At 42.5% G+C, this 26,957-nt stretch overlaps 1 protein-coding gene across 1 annotated transcript; it reads right to left on the reverse strand.

The window, feature by feature from the left end:
• Positions 1-4,711: 4,711 nt before the first annotated feature.
• dnm3b (dynamin 3b) lies at positions 4,712-26,427 on the reverse strand. Its single transcript, XM_023421870.2, has 21 exons — positions 26,095-26,427; positions 25,251-25,596; positions 23,264-23,337; positions 22,899-23,048; positions 20,669-20,872; positions 19,053-19,151; positions 18,645-18,805; positions 18,141-18,283; positions 17,834-17,969; positions 17,012-17,079; positions 16,235-16,373; positions 15,986-16,072; positions 15,488-15,558; positions 15,251-15,305; positions 13,528-13,641; positions 9,578-9,687; positions 8,580-8,694; positions 8,101-8,265; positions 7,680-7,915; positions 7,367-7,540; positions 4,712-6,467 (listed from the first exon to the last, which is right to left on the reverse strand). The coding sequence occupies exons 2-21, from the start codon at positions 25,409-25,411 to the stop codon at positions 6,425-6,427; spliced, it is 2,505 nt and encodes an 834-aa protein (XP_023277638.1). The 5' UTR covers positions 25,412-25,596; positions 26,095-26,427; the 3' UTR covers positions 4,712-6,424.
• Positions 26,428-26,957: the final 530 nt, after the last annotated feature.

Here is a 26,957-nt window from a genome sequence, read left to right on the forward strand (position 1 = left end):
GTAGGACAATGAAACTAGGTAATACCCCTTAAACTGGCATCTTTCATTACACAACGTGAGGAACTGCAGAATAATTATACTTCATGCACGGGACCGTAAACGACCAAAGTTGTGCAAATCAATCCATCCATGTTACACTCATTTGTAAGGAAAAATTATAAACCTTTATTGCATAAAGCCGTGATGTTGTTCTATGTTAATTTCGGCCGCTGGGTTCATTTTCCACTTTCCACACCAAACAGTAAATGCATTATTATGTTAATGCCACCAGAGGGAGCCCTCTACTCAACTCTGCAACATTTGCCAGCACTCCAACAAATGCTTGTTGTATTTGGAGTGGTGGCAATTGTAAATGAAAGGTTATAAATGAAGATAGAAAAAGTTGCCCTTCTGTCTTCTCTTCATCTCTTCCCTCCACTCCTCCACAGTCTTTCCACCAACAGTCTCACAGTGTGACACACCTGCAATGTGAGTGTGGTCAGTGTCAATCCTTTTTGGGGTGGCCACACTTGCAGTAGATGTATGATGTTGGCTGCCGGCGGGTTTTTACCTCCAGGCAGTGGCCCCTGCTCTGCCACAGCAGCTTCAGGCCGCCTTCCTCTTCCTGTAGGCTCTGGTCCTGAGTACACGTAGTCCAGGCAGAGGAGGTGGCTGAACAGAAGAGGGGAGTGGCGCTGGGGCGAGGGGAGGACCAACAGCACTGGATGAGGGGCCAGTCTCTGTGTACAGCTGCACACCTGGTGGGTCATGAATGCAGCTCAGGTGGCGACTCTGTGTACGCCATATGTCCTGGATGTGGACAGTGAGAAAGAGACATAGAAAGGTTTTCAAATGTTAATGTTAATATTTGTGTGTGAATTTAATACACACACAATAGAGGTTCTGCCTGAATTACACCTCATCCTAGAGAAACTCACTGGTGAGAAGCACCTGTTAGGAAAGAATACTATTTGTTTTGTTAAGAAATGACATATTACAATTTTAATTGGGGTGGAGGTGAGGTGGGTGTCTTGGGCAGCAACCAGAAGTGATTACGAATAACAGTATAAATGTGAAAAAGGCTGAAAATTGAACAAACCCTTTCTTCAATGGTAACAAAGCTGGTGAACTGAGACAGAATGGAGAACTCTTTGCTTAATTCGATGATGAAGAACTTCAACTCCTCTTTCTTCCCCTGGAAATTCAAAAATCCACATCAGCAAGTGGAGCTCAGACTGAAGTGGATGGGTGCTTTCGGCCACACTCAATAACACACACACACACACACACACCTCATGTTTGGCCTCATTGGTATCCAGGTTCCCGTTTTCATCTTCATAATCCCTGATGAGGCTCTTTGCTGTGAGCTTGTGAAGAAAATGAACACACACATCAACACACATTATAATCATCACCTCATCATCTTTATGTTAATGGAAATCACCATCAACCAACATCAGTATCAGCAGGGTTAACTAGTTTCACCTCTTTACAGTGTTATTTTTTTCAGTTGAAAAACTGATGTGAGAGAGTTACTGGAAAGTTGGGGAGAGAGAAAGAAAAGGGCCACAAGTCGGACTCGAACCTGAGCCGCTGCGGTTAGGATCACGCCTTTATGGTACACACTCCACCAGGTGAACCACTGGGGCGCCCTCATACTATACGTTTGGCTGATTTACTGACCTGGAGCTTTTTTTTTTCATATCACACATTGTATGAAGTCTATTTCAGAGGTAAGAGCAAGCAACACAACCCTTGGTCCTTGAACTTTTCAGAATAAAAGCTCATAAGTTGAAATAAAGCATGGCTGCAAACAGCGCACGACAGTGATGTGACTAGTGTTTCTGTCAGTCACCCTCATAGACTGTATTTAAAGATGGATCTACCCTCCATGATGTCACCCACAGGTTTCTGAAGATCGGTTTTGAAGCTCAGAGTGAGCTGCTCTGCCGTTTCCATCTTGGCAGCGTCCTACTCCGCCCAACTCCCGGCTAATCCAAAAATGGGCAAAAAGGAGGGGGCGTGTGAGGAGCCGATACTTATACAGATACTGTTTGTGTCCGTCATTCACTCTCAAAAGATTCTCTGTTTGGATATTATAGCTAAATGTGGGACTGTCAGTCCGATACTGTAAAATTAAAAAGAAAGAACTGATTATCAAAACAATCGTACTGGCCAGATATTATCGCTGGTGGTCCTGCCCACTCAGGTTTCCAAGGAGGGTGGCCTGTGTGAAATAACTATCATTTATCAAGGAAATATTTGCTGGTTCATACCTTTTTAAATATGATGGATTTGTTGCATATTATTGAACATTTAATGTTGTTATGTTTTTGACAAGTGGCTAAATAAAACAAACAATCTGAAGATGTGGAATTGAGCTCTGTGAAACTGTAATGGGGATCTTTCACTAGTTTCTAATATTTGAGAGACTAAACAATTAAGCTAAAATTCAGTTTGCAGTCACGTAGATACACCGTGTGCCTGGGTGAAGTGTGGCCCGTTGAACAGAGCTTGCAGCTGTTTGGGCGCCCTCGGGTTGACCTGCTGCCAGGAGATGCAATACGCTTCACCTGAGATGACACCTGTGGTCAAAACAGATCGGTGAAGTGGTCATTTCATCATGCGCGCGAGGATATTTGTCACATTTTATGACTCGTTGCATTAGAGATTGATCCGGATTAGAAAGAAGCCTCTTGGGGAATTTGTCAAGTCTTGAGCCTCTTTGTCTCCGTCTCCTGGGATGAATCTGCATGTGTGAAATGCGTTTACATGAAATGTGGATAATTGCACTAGTGAGGACACAAAAAATGGATCCCAGTTTCATTCCTGCCACTTCACATGATAATTAATATCAGAAACGTGAAATCTGTGATGGATTAGAGGCAGTCATCTCACCTTCTCTGCCCAGTTGTGTTTGGTTTTTGTGTTTAAGAGTTCATACGCTGCACCCCCTGCCTGGGCCAGAGCTCTCAGCATGTGCCGACTGGCTGTCGGGCTGACATGACATAAACACAAGCGTAAACACACACCTTTGAAATTAATTAAAAATTGATTTTCCAATTAACACTTGAGTTATTATAAAATCTTACGAATTATGTATGTAGCTATTCATCAATTTATTAATTTGAGTGAGGTTTCTTAATCTGTTACTTTGGGTGAACATTAAGGGCTATATATGTATACAGCCACACAAACACACACACACACACACACACACACACACACTTGCTGTGTGCAGGTTACCATTCATTCTCTATAAAGGTGGTGGGGAGAGGTGAAGGGGTTGGTTCTATACATGGTTGGAACATAAAAGATTTAGGGGTTGTTGTGCAGCTTAACCCAATCAAAATGACTGATGAACAGTTGGGTCTGTAAATAATGTGGCAGTCTAATGAATGTTGATGAGTAAAACATCTCAGTGATGTATAATAAACCAGACAGTTGACAAATTAAAGAAGAAAAACAAGATAAAGTGTAGTAGTAAGTTGTTTAGCCAAAACAGCTTCAGTGGTTGTTAAACTGGGTTGAGATCTGGTGACTGTGAAGGCCACCGCATATGATTCACATCATTTTCATCCTCATTAAACCATTCATGTCACCAGGGCTGCACATTAAACACATGGATCCAAGAGCCATTTAACCATTTATTTTGTTCAGGATATTCAGCAAGAAAGTGATGGTAGGATGAATGAATGAATAAATGGATGGATAATTTAATTGCATTTAGCAGCTAAATAGACAGATTTCCCTCAGGAGCTGGTGGAGACCAAACACGGAGCTAAAAGAGAGGGAACAATGGATGAGATCATCATGAGACATCAGGTGACACAAACAGGCGCCAAAAAGATGATTTGAAACTCAACTTGTGAGGACAAGGGACGACGGATCACAAGGCTCTGAAGGACGGAAACTGCATCTCAGGACATTTAGGACATAGATATACCAGTTCATCATCTAACATGGCGCCTGTCCTTAACTTAGTCATTGCACTTGACACCTCTTCCTCTGATCATGCTCAAAATTATACGTCAAAATGTCAGTATGCCAAGTGGTTAAATTAGTGAATTAGCCACCAAATTCAACTGTGCCTCTGCTGCCATCATGTGGCTGGCAGCGATAACGTGCTTTGATTCATCAATAATCCCAGTATTTAAGAAAGGGGGGTCTTTGTCTTCTTTAGTATGCAGTCTGCACAGCATTCAATACAAAGAAAAAAAATCCATCATCAATTTCACTGGATTTGATCTCAGTCAAGACAGCAGATTTTTAAATAAGAATAAGAAATGTTTGAAGATGAAATTCAGTTATTATACATTTCTTTTATTGTCATGCATTCATCTTCTTTGAGTTGAACCTCTGCTCTTCTGTTTTTTTGTTCTACAGAGTAAAAGGGTAATAATGCCAAAAAGACATAGGGTTTGGATTTTATATCGATTAGTTGGTTTGTTGTGATCTTGTAGTAATTATCTGTTGAGCACAGTGATAATACCGCTTACATTTTGCTGTAATATTTGCACAATAGGTTATCACATTATGTGCCGTAAAATTGCTGTAGTTATTGACTTGTCAGAAAATATACCCACCAAGAGGTTTCTGTGTATATTAAAAAAAAGCCATAGCATATTATTTGTGAGTGGTATATTATTTTCGCTGCGCTCCCGTGAGAGGTCTGCATAAATATATATTGGATCCCAGCGGCTTAACCAATGAAGACTCTACTGACAAAATATGACATTATGAGGAAGAAGTTTATTGAGGAGCGATACAGAGACACAGAAAATAACAACTGATGCAATTCCCCAGTTTAACATTATGCCCTCTGCTAAACAATGCCATCTCACCAAAACTGGAACCATTTCATTGTTGGTCTTCAGCAGAATCTTTTTTTTTTTTTCCACTTTCCGATTCTCCTTCTACATTTAGCTTTGGCAATACAGAATTGTAATTCATGCCGGTAAGGCAGTCTAAATTAGAGAAGAGAGCATTTAGTGAATAGAGACATAGAGAACGATTAAAGCGCTAGGATCCTTGATGAGGTCTTTATAGTCCACAGGTACAGTATGTCCTTATCATTACCTATATACATCAGAACACAGTTTGGGCCCACATACACAATAACAAACTGACAGAGAAGCACTTGAACATTGACAATACCACCTTATGCTCTGATGCATATGCTGACTGACTGCCTGGCTTTAATGGTTTAGACAGTAGAGGAGATAGGAAGAGTTGAGAAAAGAGCAAGAGTGGTAGTTTGTGATGTGCACGGAGTTGCATGTTTCAAACCTGAGACAAAGGCTAAATGGAAACATGTAAAGGATGTTCTTTGTTCATTTGTGGAGGAACTTGTGTTTTGCCACATTAAGTCACAACTGTTTACATATACGTATATATTTATATATATATATATATATATGTGTATTTCTTTTTCTTTTTTTTTCAAGTTGCAAGTTCCATCTCAGCAGTCAGCGTCTGGATCGGAGCTTAAGGCTGCAAGGGTCACAAGTTGACCATAGATACAGCACAGGTGGACACCTATGACAAGGTTAAATGCATTATTGAGGCTGTTTCCATATAGAGAATACTGAAGGTGCTCCTCAGCCTTGCTATGTGTGTACAGCTGCTACTACAACACAGGAACAACTCACAAAAGTCCAACATTAAATTTACCCCCGAGGGTTTTATGATTCATCATTAACAGCTTTGACCATGAAAACAAACACAACTGAAACGCCAACAAACGTGCAGACAGACAGCACATGCACACATGTCCTCACACACTCTTAACACACATACACAAATTTACTCGCACGCGAACACGCACATACACACACATACTAAGATACAACTTCTGTTCCTAAGAGAACATTAAGCTGATAATTAACACTTACTGTAGGAGGGCATTATACAATAAATTAATACAATACTAAATCAAACTCAGCCTACATATAGGCAAATTAGTCCCTCCCCCATACACATACACACACACATACACACTCACACACTCACACTCTACATACACACACTCCCATGCAATAAAAGCAGCTCATGTGCCATGCTGCATTTTGGAATGAGTAGGGCAGTACGACTGCTGAGCGTTTTTTCATGTAGAAGCAGCAAGTGGGGGTGGTGGCTGACTTGGTGAGGGGTTTGTCTGAGGAGGTGGGGGTCCCAGGGACTGATACCGGGTAGTGGATCCGCTAAGCAAACCTGGACCACAGGCGAGCAACAAGCGCACATACACATACACCACAAGACAAGTACCATACTGTACATAGATATATGGACGTCGTCACCTGGCAGGAAATTGAGGGTCAGAGGGGTCAAAGACTTCAGTATCTGCACTAAGGAGAGACCAGGACAGCAGAGCCATGGCTAAGAGAGGAGGGATGAGGTGGATGAGGGAGGAAGATAAGGGCATGAGGAACCCCCCTTTGGATGATTATGGTGGGGCTTGTCGTGTAGGAGATGGAGGGGGCCGCCGGCTAAGGGAGAGAATAAATAAAGTGACATAAGGAAAGTTTCAGAGAGCAGGAAGAGAAGGAGAGAAGAGAAGAGAGGAGAAGAGGATTAATCTTCAGTATTTACACAAGTTTAATAGATGCTGTGTTTATATTATAAATAAGATACAGAAAGAAAAATACATTTATTTTCCTCTTGCTTGAATCAACTATTTTCACATCAGTTTGTGTGTAACATCTTCCTCAAGCACAAACGGTACAAACTCCCTCGATTTCTCCCACCCAGCGGCCGAAATAAGCATCAAACCTGAGAACTGTAGAGATTCTTAAAAGGAATAGCTTGACATTTTGGCAAACACACCTATTCATTTTCTTGCAGCTAGCCTGGCTTTGTCAAGGGTCTGTTTAAGTGGATTATAACAAAATATAACATGTTGATAAATTAGCTTTGGAGGAGCTGCTGGGCAGATTTTGTTTCATATGGAATGAGCCGGGCTAGCTGTTTCCCCCAAGCTAACTGTCTCCCAGCTGTGGTTTCTTTTAGCTTAATGACATGAGAGTGGTGTGTGTCTTTTCATTTGACTGTCAGCAACAATACAGAAGCCGAACAACTTCCTTCTCCAAATAACTAGCTTTGTACTTTGTACTCATCGATCAATTTACATCCATCCATTTTGCTCCATCTTATCCGCGGTCATGTTGCGGTGGATCAGTTTAGGATGATATTAAAATACAAAACAATTTACAGGCTAATCTGTTCTGGTATTAGATATCAATGAGCTCGCTGATGCTCGAGCTCTATGATATATGATGCCACAAAAATAAAGCATAGAGCATTTTATCAATCCCAACGAGAACTAGCACTTTAAACAAAAGAAGCATGCTTTGTGTCTTCTCTGTGGGTAATGTGTGAGGGCATTTACCTGGGGATGCTGGGAGGGGCCCTGTTTGGGCGGCTGGGAGCCTGAGGGCTGTCAGCAGTGTTATTGAAGGGCCCCAGGGGTCCTGGGCGATTTGGTGGTGGCGGGGCCCCTCGGGGAGCCGGGCGCTGGCCTGAAGACATCCTCCTAGGGGCAGTGGGACTGGGTGGAGGAGACCTGGGCAGGAGAGAGGATAAAGTGCAGAATAATGTTTAGGGAAGAAAGCACACAGATAAAAATAGAAAGTCTTTTTGACACTGTAACACCAGCATTTGTTTTTATTGCATGTGTATAATCATTTGAATTTCACTTTTACCTGCGACCACCACTGGATCCTCCCACCCAGGATGTGTCGACAGGCGGAGGCATTGGAACAGTGATGGTGGAGGTGGAGATATCACCAATGATGGCGAGGGCCTCCTTCAGGGCCTGGTGGGTCCTCAGCACCTCATCCCTCCTCTGGGCCTGCTCCTGGGACTCATCCATCAGGGCATTTTGGTCTCCTGCAGAGTACAGCTGGGCCAGTAGCTCTGCATTGATGAAGTCCTTCACCTGGTGGTATAGAGAGGAAGTGCAGGGTGATGAATCATTGTGAAAATGAAGAGTAATTTTTCTCACATGTATCATTATTAATATCATTAATAGAGCTGTAGTATCTTTACTTGAATACAGTAACAGCCAAAGCAAAGCTGTTGTCACGGCCCATGGAAATTAATATTTAAGTCATCTTTTCTTACATTGTTGATCATGAGATGCATGATGGTCTTGGGCATGAGGTCCCGGATGCACTTGTTGACGATAGCCATGTAGGAGTCGACCAGGTTACGAATAGTTTCCACTTTACGCTCCAGTTGAGGGTCCATGGAGAAGTTATCTGACGTGGTGGTGGTCTCACTCTCGACCTGTAGAGGGAGAAAGGAGAAATACCATTCCAGTTTTATTGTTTGATGTGTATGGAAATTACATTTGAATACAGGCTGCTTTAAATGTTTTAGAAAACAAGAGGAAAATTTATTTTTCATGTTTGCCCGGTAAAATATGTGGAAATTTCCGACACGTTTAAAGCTCACGAGTGATGAAGTTAAAATGTTGCCTTCTACAGGTCCGAGTTTTAAAAGGAACAGCTAAATAAGAAATGATGTTAGGATCCAGCAAGGGAGCTGCAAATGAGGCACTGAAGGAAGAATTTGAAAGGAGAGTGAATGAGCCTGCTGACCGTGGTGGTCTTCTCAGGATAGACTCCAGCACGCAGGAGAGAAGATTTCCAGCTGTCCACATCATCCTGAGAGTCACAGGCCAGCTCCAGGGTGCGATTGTCCTTGTACACATTCCTAAACACCACGGACACGGGAGAGCACATATGAGCGGAGGCCAGTAAAGAAACTGACCTATACAAAAATGTGACGATATAAACAGAAGACTAGAGAAGAGGCACATATTTAAACAAATAAACATTACAACGTCTATCTGTTCGATCTATGAAAGAATGATGATTTAACAGAAACTACACAATACTCCCCATTGTTAAAAAAAAAAAAGCGTTCAACAAGAGATAAACTGACATCTGGAAGTATTGACAGTCTATTAGGTTATGTGCCTCTTTCCATGTGAGATATTTTGTTATTTAACCCTTTTTTAGGTTTCGAGCCAAGAGTTTGTTAATGGGATGAAGAAACTGAGTTACCATAAAACTTTTTACAAGGCATCCTGCACCAATTACTGAAAGTTCAGGCTTGACACTAAACATTTTACACAGCTTTATCGTGTTATGGATAGGTTACAGTCCTGTCAGGGTAATTAGCCCTTTGTTTTCCCGTTATTATTATCATCAGCCCATTATTGCAACAGCAAGACCTTAAAGTGACTCTGATTGCTTAATAATTTCATGCAGTAATTCACTGTAAAATGTATGGTATTCTAAAATATATTTTACGCGTATAAAAACTAACAAACTTCACAAACTGAGCTGTAGATCTGTTGGAAATGCTTCCAGTTTGTTCTGGCCGACACTCATGCATAGCACATGCACGCATACATACTGTACATAACACATAATCCGAAACACATTTCAGCCACTGCACAAGCACACAGGCCTTGGACTCTCTAACTCCACTGCTATCAGAGGTTTTGTTTTATTTGCAGCCACAAGAGTTTCAAATTCAACTATTTACAAATGTTAATGAAAAGGAGAAATCTCAGGGCCTTGCAGCTGACCTTGACTCCGTATTGAAAATGCAAAATATGTGTTTGCTGGACATGAAACTCTTCTCCACATCGCGGACCTTCAGGTTGTCCAGGGGGAGCATGTATTTCTTCTCCTTCTCCTGCGAATGAGGAAAACAGAAGGAGCGGATGATGAGCTATGAATTATACAATTCTCTCTGTTTGTTGTTTTCTGATTTATCGTGGAAACAACGTCAGTGTGTGATATCGGTAAGAGAAAGGTGAAATCAGGATTTTAAAGCGGGAGAAAGGGGGTAAGCAGAAAGAGTAGGGGGGTGACAGGAGGGAGGAGGAATGGGGGAGAAATGAGAGTGGGAGGTGGGGGAGGGGGGTGAGTGGGTGGAGGGGGGGGAGAGCAGAAACAGAGAAAGAAAAAGGGAGAAGGAGAGCACATGTGGAAGTCATTACAGTGTGGGTCAAGACACAGTCGTTCTTCACGGTGCGTTTTGCCGCGGAGAGCTGGAAGCTACAGGCCGAGGAAACTCGCTGCCTGTTGTAAAGACGGGGAAAATGCAGATAAATGAAAGCACCGGAGGTCTCGATAATGCACGGCTCAAACACAACGTTGATGGTCTTAGGTAAAGGCTCTGACAGATTCAAAGACGGCCTGTGATGGATGCTTTAGTTCAAGAAAGTCTGCTCTTCATTTTTACACTCCATCCTAGCCTCCATCTTTCTTAACTCTCTCTGTCTTTTTTCTTTTATCCCTCCCCCTCTATATTTTTTCAATATTTTTTCTTTCCATTCCAGAGGGGCCCACTTCCTGCCTGATTTTTTTGAAGACGGGGGGAGAGAGAGCGAGAGAGAGAGATTAAATGACAGCCTGGCGTTAAAACTCAACATCTGGTAGTGCTTAGCAGCACACAGAGAACCAGGGAAGGAGGGAGAAGTTAAAGAGACGGCGGGTGAAGGAGGAGGAGAGACTGCGAAGAAGAAACACTGAGGTGGATTTGCAAAAGATTTGCAGAAGAAAGCCCACATCTGGTCTGACGGTCTGGAAAGCGCTGGTAGATGGTTGCAGGTAAGAATTAAAGGAGATGAGGAGAGAAGAAGAAGACAAGACAGGGAAACTCTGCAGACCCTTCAGTGTTGTATTCCCCAAGGGGTCACTACAGCCCATATATGGTCACACAGGTCCCCTCCCTCTTCCTCTCTCTTCCTCTCCCTTCCTCACTCACTCACTCCCCCCCTCCGTCTCTCTCTTTCCCTCTTTTTTGTAATATCCCCTCCCTGAACGTGCAGCCAGTCTGTCCCAGTCGTCTGAGCGAATATGCCACGTCAAGGCTGGATACTCTTCATGGCCGGCGTGACCAAAACGGACCGCGAGGGGACCCAGAGCTCAAAACATCTACCAAAACAAATAAACAAGCCACGAGACGCACACCAAAAAGCTGGGAACGCGGCAAACGCGGATGAGGCGATTCGCAATTTCGAGGGGTTTTCGATAAGACAGGATCCTTGCTGCCAAAATGGAGAGGGGCGAAGGGAGGGCACAGACGACAGCCGCAAGCATCTGGAATGGCAGAATACAGCAGCACACAAGGCCTGACTCTTAACTCCGGCTCCGTCCACCCAGTGTTCAGACTACCTGTTCATTGTCATACTGGTGTACAGTAGTCTGCACATTGGTTAGACTGGGCACGGACCCTCTTCTGTCAGTCTGTCTTTCTGTGTCGCTCTCTCTGTCTCTCTGTTGGCATTTCAGGTCTCGGAGATGTGTGTTTTTTTGCATCTGTTGCTTCCTCCTCACCCTATGCTATTTTTAATCTATTTATAATCTGTATTTGATCTGTATTCATCTGTATTTTGTGCATTCTAACACTCACCACTTCCTTTTCACTCCTTTTTGGAATAAACATATATCACAAGTTTTCAACACTAACTGCAGATTTTGAGAAATTGCTGTGAAAACCAAGGTGTAAAAATCTGAATTTTGAGGCAGAATGGTTTGACGGTTTAAAGCCAAAACTCACAAAATAGCGAGCTCACATAATTTATAGCATGAATGAGTAAGTGTGCAGGCTGCTAGCCTGGTGCTCTGATGAAGATGTGGTCCACTGGAAGGGGGAGGAGCGACTGTGGCTGCAAAGCATCAAACACAGGCCAAAAGAACGAAGGGCCAATCAATCAAGTGGAGTTTGAAAATACAGTCAGACACCTCCAGTGAAGTTATTTCAGTGGGTGGCCAAGAAGGACTTGGAAGCCTTAAGGCAAAGGATACTGATGTGTACTAGATTGCTGTGGTGTCAAATAACTGCAAAAAGCTGGTAGGAAAAGTGTTTTGAAGATGGTGCAAGAAATACATCAGCAAAACCCTCAGGAAACAAAGAATATATGTAAATATATGATGTTATACATTTGACTAGTCAGTTTAATGAGTGATGGTTTTATTTAGTTCAATTGTTGTGTTGTTGGTTTGAGGTGAAAAGTACGAGACACAGAGTGGAAATGCAACTTCTTCAATGCATTACAGGTCAAACAGTGACTTAGTGTCATGAAGTGATATCTGGATATGAAGTTGAAGATTGGAAAGAGAGTAGTGGGTGGAGGGTGGGTATATTGATATTTAATAGAGGGGTTTCTCTCTGCTGAAACATTGAAGGCCGATGTTTGGATTAAAAACTTGTGATTTTCCTGCCAAGAATGCGAGCAGTTCCACAGTTACTGCCAACCACACCAAGAGAGGGAGGAGGGTGTGCAAATGTGTGTATGTGCATCCGCGCGCGTGCACACGCACACATATGTGACTATAGAAAGTTCACAGAGTGTAGAACAGAAATATACAAGGCGAAGCCAGCGGAGTCTATAATTTCCTACACTGCCACACTAGCGTATCAAATGACAATCTGTAGACCCAGTGCTGTGCGGCCCATGTGCTGTCTGAGGGCTGAGTGTGCTTTCATATATTTTGGGTGAGTGAACATTTGGTCGGGACTGGGACTGTTCCAAATTTGCTAAGAAGAAGCGAATGTTTAAACTCCCAGTGGAAAGAGGTGGGGAGAGAAGAAAGAGAGAAAAGAAGGGAAACTCCAGGACAAAAGGAAAGATGAATGGAAAGAACGAGTGAATGACAGAACCATGGCCAATCTCTTCACATACGTAATTTATCAGTAATCTGCTCTATTATGGTGACGATGCACTATTCAGCACAGACTTTAAGCTCATGTACAATGAACCGGCCCTGGGTTTGGCTGACCTGAAGTGCAGCCACATTTAACAATCTATTTGATAATCAAGGCTGGAGGGAATGCTATTCTCTCTATCGATTTGTCTTTGTTATAAAAAAATTATAATTTCTGTGTATCTCTCTTGGAAGTTTGTTCCGTGACAAGTGACTAAACCAGGTTCGATAAACAAACAGCAAAGCAGCAACAACACCGACTGGCCGAAGGAGCTGCAGTGTGTCTGCCTATCTACACTTGCTGTGCAGAATATCCTCCAACCTGTACAGCAGGCACAGACAGGCAGACAGACATCAGCCCGCCAAAAAGAGCCAGCAGGATGGACCAAATGCTGCATCACTGCAGAGAAGTGGGAGCAAATGGTGTGCTTTCCTACAAAACCAGCATGCTGTTGTCGGTCTGTATTTTATATTATCAGTGTTAACGGAAATAAAAATTATACAATTCTCAAATTCAAAGAGATCTGTGTCATTTATCCACCACTGGTATGTATTAAGTTGGTAGTTAACGTCTCTAAACATTAATTAAACTACTTGAAAAAGCAAAAAAGGAAAAGAGAACAAGATCACAGACCCAGAGGGAAATATGTGGCTCTGCTAAAGTCTCTAACAACACACTGAAAGATGCTAAAACAGGGACCTGCAGACTCGAGTGAATCATCTGTGGGTTTCTAACTACGAGCAACCTCTTTCACTTCACACAGAATCACTGGTCCACTGTTCACATACAATGTATTGATCTTAGCTACTTTAAACTTACCTCATCATCTTTGAACCAGGAGAGGCTCTCAGCAGTCAGAACAAACCAGTACTCCTTAGCTCCTCCCTTCATGATGCTGATGTTGTTGATGGTCAGCCAGCCTTTGCGGATGACCTGAGGGTAGGGGAAAGTCAGAAAGTCAGAAATAGCTGTGATGCCAAAAAGAAAAAGATAAAAATAAAAATTATACACCGCAGAATAAAAGAAAACAAAAGGATGACAGGAGGTCTTTAACTGTAAAGATTCTGATTTAAAAAACGACTCACCCGCCTCTCAAACAACAAATCTGTAAAACACATTGTGGCTAACACTAGCCCAAAATAATCTGTGCAAATCATCAATGCAATGAATTGGAATGAAATGTGTGTGAAGGTCAGGTTAGGTGTGTCATTGTGTCTTCGTGACTCATTCAGAGCCTAGTGTGTGACTGTGTCAGTGCATTCAAGGAACTGTGTTCACAATGCAACAAGCAGAGACCCGTGTTAGCTTGTTAAGTGACCACTGAGTTAAGTGCTTCAAGCACACAATACAGCCTGTGTGTGTCTGCCGTGTTAGGTGTATTAACCCTACAAGACCTACATAAACAGGCCTGTGGGCACAGTGCCAAGTGATTATTCGGTTAGATTACTGTCAGTCTTGCACCGCCTAAGACTCACTAAGGAGGTTACCCAAATCATTACATAGCCTTTCTGTCATAGGCACAAATGAGAGAGCTGTTTTTTGTGGCTGGATCCATGACAGGATATTAAAAGAATGCATTCTTCTAACTCTTTTAATGTTAGAGATAAAAAGATATTTTAGCTGCCAAACCAAGTAAATTTTTCATTTCTGTTTGTCTAGTTGGCAACCCCTTGTAGTCTGCAGGCCTTGGTGGGTGGAGGGGGTGTTAGAGAATAAATGGTTAGACAGTAAAGTCTTACAATCAGGCCTGATGCGGGAGGAGAGGAGGCCTGCAACAGGAAGGAATGTGGGGGTTTTAGACACCCTGCGGCACTAAAAAAATGGTAACTTTTCTAGTGCAGCTTGTCTTAAAGAAAATGTCTCTGCCCAGCAGTAGCCTACACAGCCAATTTGCCATCCTTGACCTGTCAAGAGTGGAAAGCGAGAAAATGACAGCTTCTTTTTTGCAGCGGTGCTGGAGAGCACCACACAATGGGCAGAAGTGTTACTGCAGGCACAAATGACATTGCAAACCATAACCCACAATGAGCAATACTCACCAACAGACACCCATAAGAGGGCAGCTGAGATTCTCACTAAGGGATGGGGATGAAATGCAAAGTGGCACCTTGATGACACAGGAGGGGTTCAAACAAAGGGAAATGTCTCAACAACAACACCAGTGATGATGGTGGCATAAAGTAATAGAACCCAAAGTGATTCTTTTACTGAGATAAAATCATAAAACCAAAGAAGCAAGCAAACCACTGTACGCAACTGGTGCCCCACTAAACATAATACAGCATGCATGACTAAAATTGAAATTAATAATAGTAAAATCTAAAACAGAACATAAGGCAAAAAATGTATACAACATAAAATTTGTGCAATGTAAAATATTAATTCAAATGAAAGAGAGTATCTCAGCTCTCTTTCATCTCAGCATCTCTCTCTTTGTATTCTCTCTGCAGTAGCCGTCCTGTCGCTGTGTGGGTGTGCAGAACTCCCTTGACCTTGCACTCTGCTATTTGTGTGTGACACACAAGACATGACAAACGCTCACCTGATTTCCTGCTGAACTCTGGCTCTTATTAGTCTGACTGCTCCTCTGCTGCGCACTGCGGTGGAGAAACAACAAAACAGAGACGGTAGGAAAGAAAGGATGATGAGGAGAACAAGGTGAACATAGAGAAAGGAGGAAGAGGAAAAACATCACAACGGTCTAAGGAAATCTTCCAAACATTTCTTTTCACTAGCCTGACATGTTTAGTAATAAATAATTTAATAGATGTGTCTGTACTTAGCAAAGCCAATGAAGTCCTCATGGTTAGTGTTGATGTAAGAGAGCTGGATATCAATCAGCAGCAGAACCTGAAACGACACACAAGGTATTTATTATGATATGAGCGTAACTCATTCTTAAAGGGTTAGTTTGACATTTTGGGAAAAACACTTCTTTGCTTTGTTGCTGAGAGTGAGATGAGAAGACTGATACCACTCTCATGAGTCAGCAGCTGGTTAGCTTATTAGCTTAAAGAGGCAGGTAAAAAACTAGCTAAACCATGTTGTTGTTTTTTTTGCTTTAAACAAACAAGGTATAAAATGTTAATTGGTGTCCTTTAGATGAGCTGGTAGGTGAATTTTATTATATTTGGGCAGAGCCACGCTATCTACTTTACCCTGCTTCCATCTGCTAGTTGCTGCTACTGAAGTTGGCTTGGTGAGTGTATGTGAGTATACGTGTCACAAACGTCTCCTTAAATGTACATGACCATAATTACAAAGTAATGAGTGTCACCTGGTCTTTGGCCCGACTCTCTCTGTCTCGGATATGAGAAGTCACGATTCTCTCAGTTTCCTCACGCAGCATCGGAAAGCATTCCAGCTGAAAACATGTCACACAGTTTATCACTCATTCTGAACAAATGAGCGTAAAAATTACCAATAATAAAAAACAAATCGTAAACAACATCTTTTAACAGTGAACTCATCCATCCTCCTTCCCTTCAACCTTCCACTTTCCCATAAATCACATGATCACATTCACCTTGTCAGAGCACTGGCGCACAGTGTTGATCAGTTCCTGGATGACCATGTCCACACACTTCACACAGGGCTGTTTCAGCTTTATGACCTGCTTCTTCACAATGGCCTCAAACGCCATGTCGGGGGTGAAAAGCCCAGTCCTGAAGCCCACCAGGAGAAAAAAGATAAAAGGTGCAACAGTGATGAAAAGTGTTGACATGCACTTTGTTGTTGAAGCTAGTCTTCCTGTGTTTTTCTTCTACATGTTGTAACCACAGACTGTACATGTGGTTGCAACAATAAAGGTGTCATTACCAACACATTTATAAATGATAACACATATTGGACCAGCTATTGTTTTTGGAAGGAAATGAGGCTTAAATGTGGTGTTTCTTTAAATGTCAGCCTCTCTCTCACTTGGGTGGCAATTTCCCTGGTCGTGGTGGCGAACCACTGCTGAATCAATATAGAAACACACAGCGAAGTTGGACTGGACTTCCCTCTGGAATTCCCATCCAGACCAAAGCATGTATTCTTAGGCTGTTGGCCGTTTTTATTTTGTTTTTCTGTATGATGGTTATCATACGTGTGGATCTGCATTTATATCTGTTTAATGCTAACAGGCGGAAAGTAAAGTGTGGTGATCACTAATAAGTTAAATATTTGGTGGACTTTGTGTGTGTGTGAAGGAAAAACTGTTGAAAAATGCTCAACCAGTCGGGAATGTGTCTGCGGGACACCACAAGGGCTGATGGGAATAAGAAACTCCCTTATTTTAGTCTGGTAGACAAATTCCTACCTGATACCATGGATGTTCTTGATGGCATAACTGATCTCACGACGCATCTCTTTCTCATCGCACTCCATCTGAGGGGAACAGAGAGGAGGATTTTCACTGGTGGATACGGAAAAGAAAGTATGTAAAAGATGAGAGACAGTGTGAGAGAAAGCACGACGAAGACAAAAAGAAGAATTACGAGATGAAGAGTGAGACTATTGTATGAAAAGCTGTGTTTGTGCTATGAGTTCGAACAGACATTGATAAAACTGAAGCTATTCAGGGATCATTCAAAAGAAAATCACAATAGAGAGAAAACCATACAGCATTATATGTTTGAGGAGATGAGAGGAATCAGGACAAAGAACAAAGAAAACAAAGGAGGAAATAGGCGGAAAAAAGTGTCTTAGAAAGTCAGTTATTCTTGTATTCAGCCAAAAACAATATTTTTCAACATATCTTTAACCTGTTCAGTTTCCTCTGTGTCAGGATTTTTCTTTTTTAGAAATGAGTCTCCATTTTGACGTCTGTCTTGTCAGACGAGCTGTTTTAACAACCTGGGAGGAGGTTAAGGAATTGCAGTACAGAATGGGTCTGTTCGACTACTTTAAGTAAATAAATCTTCATCTTGGGAAACAGCTGAATAAATTAAACATAGAAAAAAAATCCAAATAGTGAATTTTATTTTTTCTGAGGGAGTGTCTAGGGGAAGAAATCTATGGCTATGGCCAGATTTACAAAAAAAAACATGTGTGTACTTGAAACTGGTCAAATGATTGCACCCAAGATTTTTTTTCACTTGTTTTCGTGCAGTGCCACCTTCTTTTATGTGGAATATATCACCTTGACCAGTTCAAATGGGAAACGCTCGTGGAAGATGCGGTTGATTTTCGCTCCACCAGACAGCTCCACTGTGTCCACCTGGTCTCCTGAGCCCTCAATCCTCTTCTCAAAATCCACAGAGAACTGCTGCACCATCCTGAAACACAACAACAATGAAAACAATGACATAAAACCAGCAAATTCCTTCCAACATCTTAAAATATAAGCTGATAAGCGACGGAATGAGGGGAGAAAGAAAGACATTCGTATTTCATGTGAACTAAATCTAATGTAAACGCTTTTGCTGTGAGAAAAATTGGGTACTGACTGTAACAGCTGCTTGGTTTTACGAGACGGGTCATCAGGTCGGTATCCCCGGTATTCCTCGGCCTCCTTGTCCAGAGCCAACAGCTGGGACTGCAGCTTGCTACGGAAAGCTGGCAGGGTGTCCCGGATGTGGTTGGTCAGTTGCTATGGAGACACAAAGCCAGCAAAATTAAACATGTTATCATCGCACAAGGCTGTCAATAAGTAGATTATGTTACTGGCATTTTTGCTATACAGCCAGTTTAATAGTCAAGAGTGTAAATTTCACTGTAATCTCAGAGGACGCGTCATTCATACGATAGCAATGCAGATAAAACGTGGAGTGAAATTATAAATTATTAGGAGCTGAACTAGAAAGAGCGAGTGCGTTTTACACCTACTGACAGTCTTGTATCACCCACACTGATGTGCGTTACAATGGGAGTGAAAAAGAAAAGTAGGCCGCTCTCTTATTAATTATGTAAAATGCACAGTGGGAAAGCACTGGGAATAAATCAGTGGTCACCTCGTTGAGTACTCTCTGCAAACGTGGGGTACCCATTTTTTCAGCCATGTGCCTGTAAGATGCGTGGGAAAAGAAGAACTTCCTCTCGGCCTCCAAAGCTGCCTTGATGTCTTTCTTCCCATCAATGTCCTTCTGGCTGCGATTCACCACTCCAATGTAACCTGGGAATCAGTAAACAAGGACACACATTGAGAGAAATAATGAATGAGAACGATACGCAGGAAAAACTAAGAGTGGAGGGGAAAGAGGGTAAAACAAGAGGGGATTTAGAGAGAAATCAAGAGTGAAGTGTTGGAAAAGAAAGACAAACTACAAGAGCCAAAGATAATCTGGCACTTTGTCACTATGTAACAGACACATACACACACACACACACACACACACACACACACACAAACACACACACACCTCTCCGCAGCGGCAGCAGCTTGTTCTCCAGTACATCTCGGGCATCTGTGCCCTCATCCATCAAATCCAGTTTGGTGATCACTCCAATTGTCCTCAGTCCTAGAAAATTGGTGAAAAAGTCAAAGAATGAGGAAGGGTGTAGTGGGAATTTAGAAAATGCTTTTTGGAAGTGTGAAGGTGTTGTAACAGTCGATGAATCATTTCGCTGACCTTTTTAAGCAGAAAACCTCAAACATTTACTGGTACAAGCTTCTTACATGTGAGTATTATCTAATTTTCTTTCTCTCATATGATTGTAAATTGAACATGTCTGGGTTTTGGACCTATGATCAGCCCAAATGAGCAATTTGAACATGTCATCTTGGGCTCTAGGAAACTGTGACACACATTTTTCAAATTATATATTTGATGAAAACAGTTATTGCAGCCCTGAATACTGTGTGGTGCAAAATTGGGTTGTACCCTCACATTGAGCATTCAGAGGAAAACACCATGTAGCCACATCTGCAGCATATGACAATACTCTTCCTTATACTAATACAACTAAACAAACCCAGACCCTGAAACTTTAACATTTCTCCATCCATTCTCTGATCTTTCTTTTTTTCATCTCATTTCCGTTGCCTTTAGGTAGCCATTGATGACACATAGCAGACCAGCTTCATTACAGTTTTACTACAGACCCAGAAACCGACCAGTAGGCCTACTCCTAAACTGGAATATGACATTCAGTATGACCGTGACAAAGGGTCATATGACCCATTTTTACTGTGTGTTGATTTGCTGTAACTTGATTCAACATAAATTTATTTGCATTTAATCCAATTACCACACTCCAAGCCTGGGAATTTTGGGGTTCCTGCGTGTCTAATCCAGCTTTGCATCCAGCTCTTCTTTTTTTTTTTTAATTCCTTCTATTTTACCCCAAATCTTTCTTCTTCTTTACTCCAAGTCATTTCCATTTCTACCACTCTATCCTTTCCAAGCAGCTTTGGCCGTTGGCATCCTTTCTCTCTCTGCTCCCTCCTATATTCCTCCACCTCACTCTCCTTGATATAATTCATCCCTCCTACAAGGTTACTTTGTCCAAGTCCTCCTCCTCCTCTTCCTCTTCCTAGCTATTTCATCCTCCTCTTCTCTCCTGTGTCCTCCTCTCCTGTCTGAAGCTCAAACTCTTGGCCATTAAATTAAGTTGATTCCTCTCTCCTCCCTAACCCTCTCTCATCATCCCTCTTCCAGAGTCTCGTTTTCCCTAACCTCACCCTCCGTGTCTCTTTTCTTCTTCCTATCTTTCCTTTCCTACTTTATCTTTTGATTCATGCCGTCCTCATCCTCAATTTCCCCCTTCTCTCAGCCCCTTGTATCTAATAATAATATGACACTTGATCGATCCCTGTGGGGAAATTCTGCTTCCACATTCAGAGGTCAGCACACAAGGTCAGACGCTGAGCATCATCCCTGCAGCTGATAGAGACTATGTGTCATGTTGAAGACGCCCTAATAACCACAAGGCAACCCTTCTCTTGATTTATTTCCTTATATTCTTCTTTCTATATCCCTCCTACAGGGCCCATTACTCCCAATATCCCTTCCTTACACCCACACCCATTCCTTACCCTGTGGATCAACGTCTTTTGACAGTTTCAGGGCATCAGAGTTGGCCAGGTCAGTGTTGGCTGGAGTGACGGCGAGGATCAAGCAGCTCTCTCTGGTGATGAACTGCATGATCATCTCCCTGATCTGCTGCTCGATGTCTGCAGGCTGGTCTCCGACTGGCACCTTGGTGATCCCCGGTAGATCGATGAGAGTCAGGTTCAGCACTGCACAATCAGAGAAATATACAATATAAGAACTGGCCGTACCTGCATGACATGTCTGTGACCTATTGCTAGTCAAAGAGGTGTAGACAACACATTACACAACATAACACAGCCGGAAAAAAATAGAAACACTATAAACTATTGGCCATATTTCTCAGCCTGACAATGAAAACTGTAGTTATAGAAAAAAATATACATATAAATATCCAAATACTAGCTAATCTTTAAACTTGAATAATCTAATCATGGAACCAGGATTGGGTTGGACCAGCTATGTGTCCATTACTAAGTTGGTGTGTGAAGCCCTTCCTAAATTATTAGTAACTAGCGTACTAGCTAGTTTCAGACTAGTCATTTTCTATTAAGGTGCAGCATTATTAAAACATGAAGAATATCTTAGTTAGTGTAGACTTTAGTAATGTTATTGTGTAAAATAGTTGCTCTTAAGTCAAAAGCAATGATAAAATGTTAACAGGAAGTCACTGTAACATAAAGAGCAGTAAATAAACTTTCAAAAACAGCAATTGTAGGACACAAACTAGCTATAATACATGCAATACTGACAGTATAAATATAACTTTGATTTATGTTTGAGTTATGTTTCAGAGTTAGTGGTAGTTATGATATGGAAATATCAGATAATACTTATCTAGGATATATTTGGTCACTTAAGATAAAGTTATTGGGATAATAGCTTGAGCAGTGCTTCGTCTTCAGATTCAGGCAGATTGGAGGCTACACTATCAGAACATGAGCTAGCTGGTTAGCATGCTAACTTCAGTGGATGAAAAGACATGATAGAGACCAGAGATATCACTGGTTGCTTTCCACCCGTAGAGACAGCTCTTGGCGAGTTGAGAGAAGTTAAGTTTATTTTTGACCTCACAACAATTCTTCTAGACTAATAAGTGTACAGCTGTTAATGCTAATGTTGGCTTTGTAGCAATAGCAAAGCGTACAAGTAACTCCTCTAAACAGGTTAAGTAACTATATACTGTATTAGCAAGCTAGTTTTGTTCACTTGGTTCCATTAGCTAGGCTACGTAACAGGTACACCTGGAAGTTTGTGGCTGTAAATATTTGGCAACAACTACCCTCCATAAAAAAAAAACTGTTTGTGTCATGAAATTTATTTTAATGTTAATGTTCACTTAGCTACAACAGCTGGTGCAACTGGCCCCAGAGACTGCTGCAAATGTTTTGGGAATCACGAGGAAACTAGAGTACAAATTCTTAATTGTGCATACAGTATGTAGCCTGTGCCATAGCATCTGCTTTGTGAGTGTTTCATCAATAGGACCTAGAACCTAAACCTGATGCGGAAAATACAGCTTACTCCAATGGCAATGGGGGATCAACTTTCATTTGAATACTAATTAAAGGTGAAAATGTTATTTATTAAAGCATTTTAGGCCTTGTTATTAATTGTCAATTAAGCAGTCAACCGTATCTCAACATTTCAATATGTAATTGCAATGATTTTGGATGTTTACTGTTCATGCTATGAGTTTTAAACCAGAAAGTTTTTTTTTTTTAAATTTAAAGCTAATAGCTTTTAGCTAATTTCAAACAATTCAAATAATCAATGGTATTCTGAATGGAACAACTGGCAGGGGATCACAGGTGGTAGAAATTTTTCTATTTAACATTCACTTAATTTCAAGGTTCTGACTAGAAAGGACAACATTCACTTTTATAACACAAAAAATAGAAGTCAGTAGAGCATATTTGAACAAAGATTATGTTAAGCCATGTTAACACAAAGCCTTTTAAAGTGTCTGTTTAGCTGTCTTCTTTTAACTCCTCAAAAATATAGTAATTCATTCATATATAATCATTTCACTAACAAAACCATATTCTTTGCATCAAATGACCCCGTTTTTACAAAGATTTTCTTCCAGACATTCATGCAGAGAGCAAGAGTATGCTGACTCATTGCTTGTCACAGTCTACTTTGATTCAGAAGTGTTATTGCATGGTGTTACTTGGCAGTGAAAGGAAGGAAGCTGAGTTACTGCTTTCGCACCGTGAGGGGAGTAAACCCGCAGGTTGATGGGTACGGGAGAAATGCCTTTGTTGGCCCCTGTGACACGGTCCGTCTCCGCCTCGATCTCCTGGCGAACCTCATCGAAGTCTGTGAACTTTTTCCCTTTGCAGTGAAGGAATTCAGCCCATTCTGAGGGGATGAAAATGTAGAATATATATAACGGAGATTAGCGGTGACTGTGCTGCATGAGGAAAATAATGGCAGTGTGATAGGGAAAACAGCCAAGGAAAAAAAAAAACAGTACCATTCAAAGAGGAATGAGGGGGGAGGCTGAATTTGTGTGTATATGTGTGTGAATGTGTGCATGCTAGTATGTGTGGGCGTGTAAATGTGTGTGCGCCCACCTGCAGTGGCGCTGATAAGCTGCAGAACCAGGGGCCTGCGGGTGACAATACCAGATCCACGGGGTAGAAAGTCCCTGAGGAAAGACCGCCAATCAAATCTCATTATATCAAACCACAGCCAATGTAAACATTTATCAAAGAGTATAGACCAGGCTATAGGTGGCGTAATGATATCATGACATCTTAAGGCTTGAATGAACTCTTGAAGGGGAAATTTCTTATAATTACACTCTATATGATGGCATGTCAGCCACTGTAGAGCTTTCATTGTAATTTATCTAAAATGCTGCAAGCCAGTTCAGCACACTTTGAGAAGAATAGGTCATTTTAAAACACAGCAGCTGTAGCTTTCAGCCGCTGCCGCTACTGCGACCGAGTGCTCCATCAGTACAGGACAATGTGACCCGATAAACAACAGGTCAAAAATGCCTCGTTGACAGGGAGCGCTCTCATTTAAAACGATGACTTCACCATTTCCTGGAGCGTTCCACACACAGACTCAGTGTGTGTGCGTGTCAATGTGTGTCCACTAATGTGCATTTGCGCATGCACTCGCAACCTGCACAACCATCACCACTACCTCCTATGCTACAGGTCAGTTCTAGGAAACCTTATCAACACATATCGACCCTCGGAAACTCCCTCAATTGGGTTGACTTCAAAAAAGACAAGCTTGCTATTTGTACATTCATTGCGCTGCAGAGCCTACGCTGGACAGATGGACCATTACTCAGCATCATGACTCTCAATGAGGGACGGAAGAGGACAAATTCAATGCATCCATCTGGAACTGTGCACGTGTATGTCAGAAGACAGTCTGGCCAACGGCGTACAATTGTATATTTGATTTAGTATTGCACTTCCACAAGTCTTTACAGTGGGCTAATCTCCAAAAACTGTGGATCCTACAATCCCCATAATGCAACTTACTAGCATCTTTTCAAGACCTTCAATGTTAAACTTCCTTATCTTTCAAACTCCAACCACTTTGACACAAATTTGAAATCTAAAGCCAAACTCAAGATAACCTCGATGACATCATCGGTTTTACTTTCTCAGTAAGAAAGATCCCTCTGGAACCACACACAGCAATGTACACAGCCATTTAACTTGTCATATCATTTGACAGAAACTATGCAGCAAAACAAATGAATCAGTCTGAATACTTCCAAAGTGATTAGGACTTTTCCTTTTTCTAAGAAAACTCAAGGCCATTATAATTAGCCCTCATTTGAAAGCCCTCATTTAAAAAGGTCAAGTCTTTAAAATGCAGGGCTGTAAAATAACATGAAGAAACTCAAGTATCATATTATCAAGCATAAAAATAAAGTTTTTGCAGCAGACGAGAGCAGAACATACAGTAGCACTTGGGTAGTCATTGTGGAACCTGAATAAGCTTCTTCTGATCAATTTAAAAACTTCACATTTGGAAAAGGCTTAATCCTTATCTTGAAAAAAAAAAAACAGATTCAAATGCAGCTGCTCATGATTTATTTATTCAACATTCATGTGTGTTTTCAGGAGTGGGAGCTAACACTGCTGCATGTACAGTAGGATGATGTGGTTTAAAATGGTTACATGCAGACATGCGTCTGTGCAGTCTGTATATTATACAACACATTTTTTTTATTTTTTATAACAGCACATATGGATGCCTTTGAAACGATGCTGGGATATTTCTAGGACTGTGAAGGAGCCTGACTGCAGTCGGTGCTGATTGGACTGAAATCCCCACGGTGCAGCCTTAACCCAAATACCGCTGCCCTCCTCTGTCAGTAGCCACCAGACAGTGTTGTGTGTTTAAAAATACACACTGCACAAAACACAACTGAAGGTCTCTGCTCATCACAAGGTGCAACAGCAGTGACTTAATGCTGGGGAGAGATGGTTTGAACTCTTCACGGAGAGATTGGCTCCATAGGCCTCTTATGTCACGCTCAAGGTTAACAGGAGAAGGGATTATCCTATTTCTGGTGGTCAATTTTACCTGCCTACAAAGTTCTCCAGCACGGAGCTCTTTCCTGCGCTCTGGCCGCCGACCACAGCGATCTGCGGCAGGTCCAGGTTGCAGGCCTGGCCGATGGAGCTGAAGGCATCCTGCAGCTTGTTGACCAGCGGGATCAGATCCTCCATGCCACGGTTTCCCATGGTGCCTTTAGACTGAGGGACTCGGGATCAGCGAATGGAGAGAGAGAGAGAGAGATAGAGAGAGGAGATGGGGAGGGGAGGGGAGTTGTGCCGCTGCTATATTAGTCCAGGATACCGCGGTGCTTGTTGATGTAGTGAAGTCATCTAGCCGCGCATTGCCCCGAGCCAAGCGAGGGTCGGACCGACTGTGGAAGCAGAGGAGAGAGAGAGGGGCCGAGAGAGCAACAGAGAGGGGGGGATGGGGGGTGGGAGAGGTGCAGGAAAGCGAGATATGAACAGACAGGGACAGACAATTGCGCAGTTGCTTACCACCACCACCATAACCCCTCTCTCTCTCTCTCCCTCTCTCACTCACACACGACCACACACACACACGACCACACACACACACACACACACACACACACACACACACACACACACAAGTCGAGCCGCACGAAGCCTATAGTTTCAAGGGCATTTGGTGTGTGGAGCTCCATAGGCTCCGTGAAGCCTCGTCACATCGAACAAACCCGTGCGCCCAGGGCTCCCCAAACCAAACACGAATTACCCTTATTAAATGCAAAAACAAAGCACCATTCACCTCAAACAGACACACGTCGATATACGATAGAAACAGTGTCCACTGAGAATACAGCGCTGTGATAATCCCAGATTGTGTTATGGTGTCGGTGCCAGCCTACCCCGCCTCAGGATTCCCTCGGTGTTTTCAGTGTCCGATGGTCCCGGTCGCTGTCCAGTGCTGAAACGACGCGCAGATCAGGCAGCAAAGACAAGTGGCAAGACCCCGGACGGTTATACAAGCATCACCTGCTACGGCGGTGCACCGGCTCGATCCCAAACCGCCCTTGCGTATTTAATTGTGTTTGCCTGCTAGCTTCGTTACGGTCGGCTGAATGTCAGAGCGGTCTCATCTCGAACACAAATTCGCCTTTGACAGATTAATCATTTTTCCCCCCTCTTCTCCTTTCCGCGGTGTAATTGCGAAGCTGCGCCTCGCTCCTTCGACGTATTGACGCGCCGCGGGACCAATGAGATCCGCGGGATCGGAGACGAGTCAGAGAAACGCGGCGTCCCATTGGCTGAGCAGGTACAGGTTAGGCCTACCTGAGCCCGCCCCCTGTTTACATCCGTGCCATTTCTGCCGTTGTGAGTCATGCGGCACGGCTGCGCATCGCTGCAACAGAGGAGGTGGATGCGCTCCTTCAGATCCCTGCAGTAGGAGCAGAAACCAGCTGTCGTAAATTTCATTCACTTCCATTTCATATATGGCAGTCTATAGCTCCACGTAGGCATCATGTTATGTCACTTTGCTTTGTGCATATCAAAAGAAATTGCTGCGTTGAGCTGCATCCTTTGTGACACTGACATTATCGGCCCACGTTTGGAAACATAAAGCCTGGGAGGGTTTGCGTTGACTGGACTCAAAAGTGCGATGCTTGGTCCCAGATTGTCACTGCAGGCCGAGGCTGGTGGAAGCGGTCATGCGGACAGGACGCTGTCATTCTGTCTTATCCTCTCTCAGGACAACATATGTGCCAGATAA

Source organism: Seriola lalandi, unplaced genomic scaffold, assembly GCF_002814215.2.
Source record: "Seriola lalandi dorsalis isolate HSWRI2012SDOR001 ecotype SW California unplaced genomic scaffold, Sedor1 jcf7180002054677, whole genome shotgun sequence".
Classification (NCBI taxonomy): Eukaryota; Metazoa; Chordata; class Actinopteri; order Carangiformes; family Carangidae; genus Seriola; species Seriola lalandi.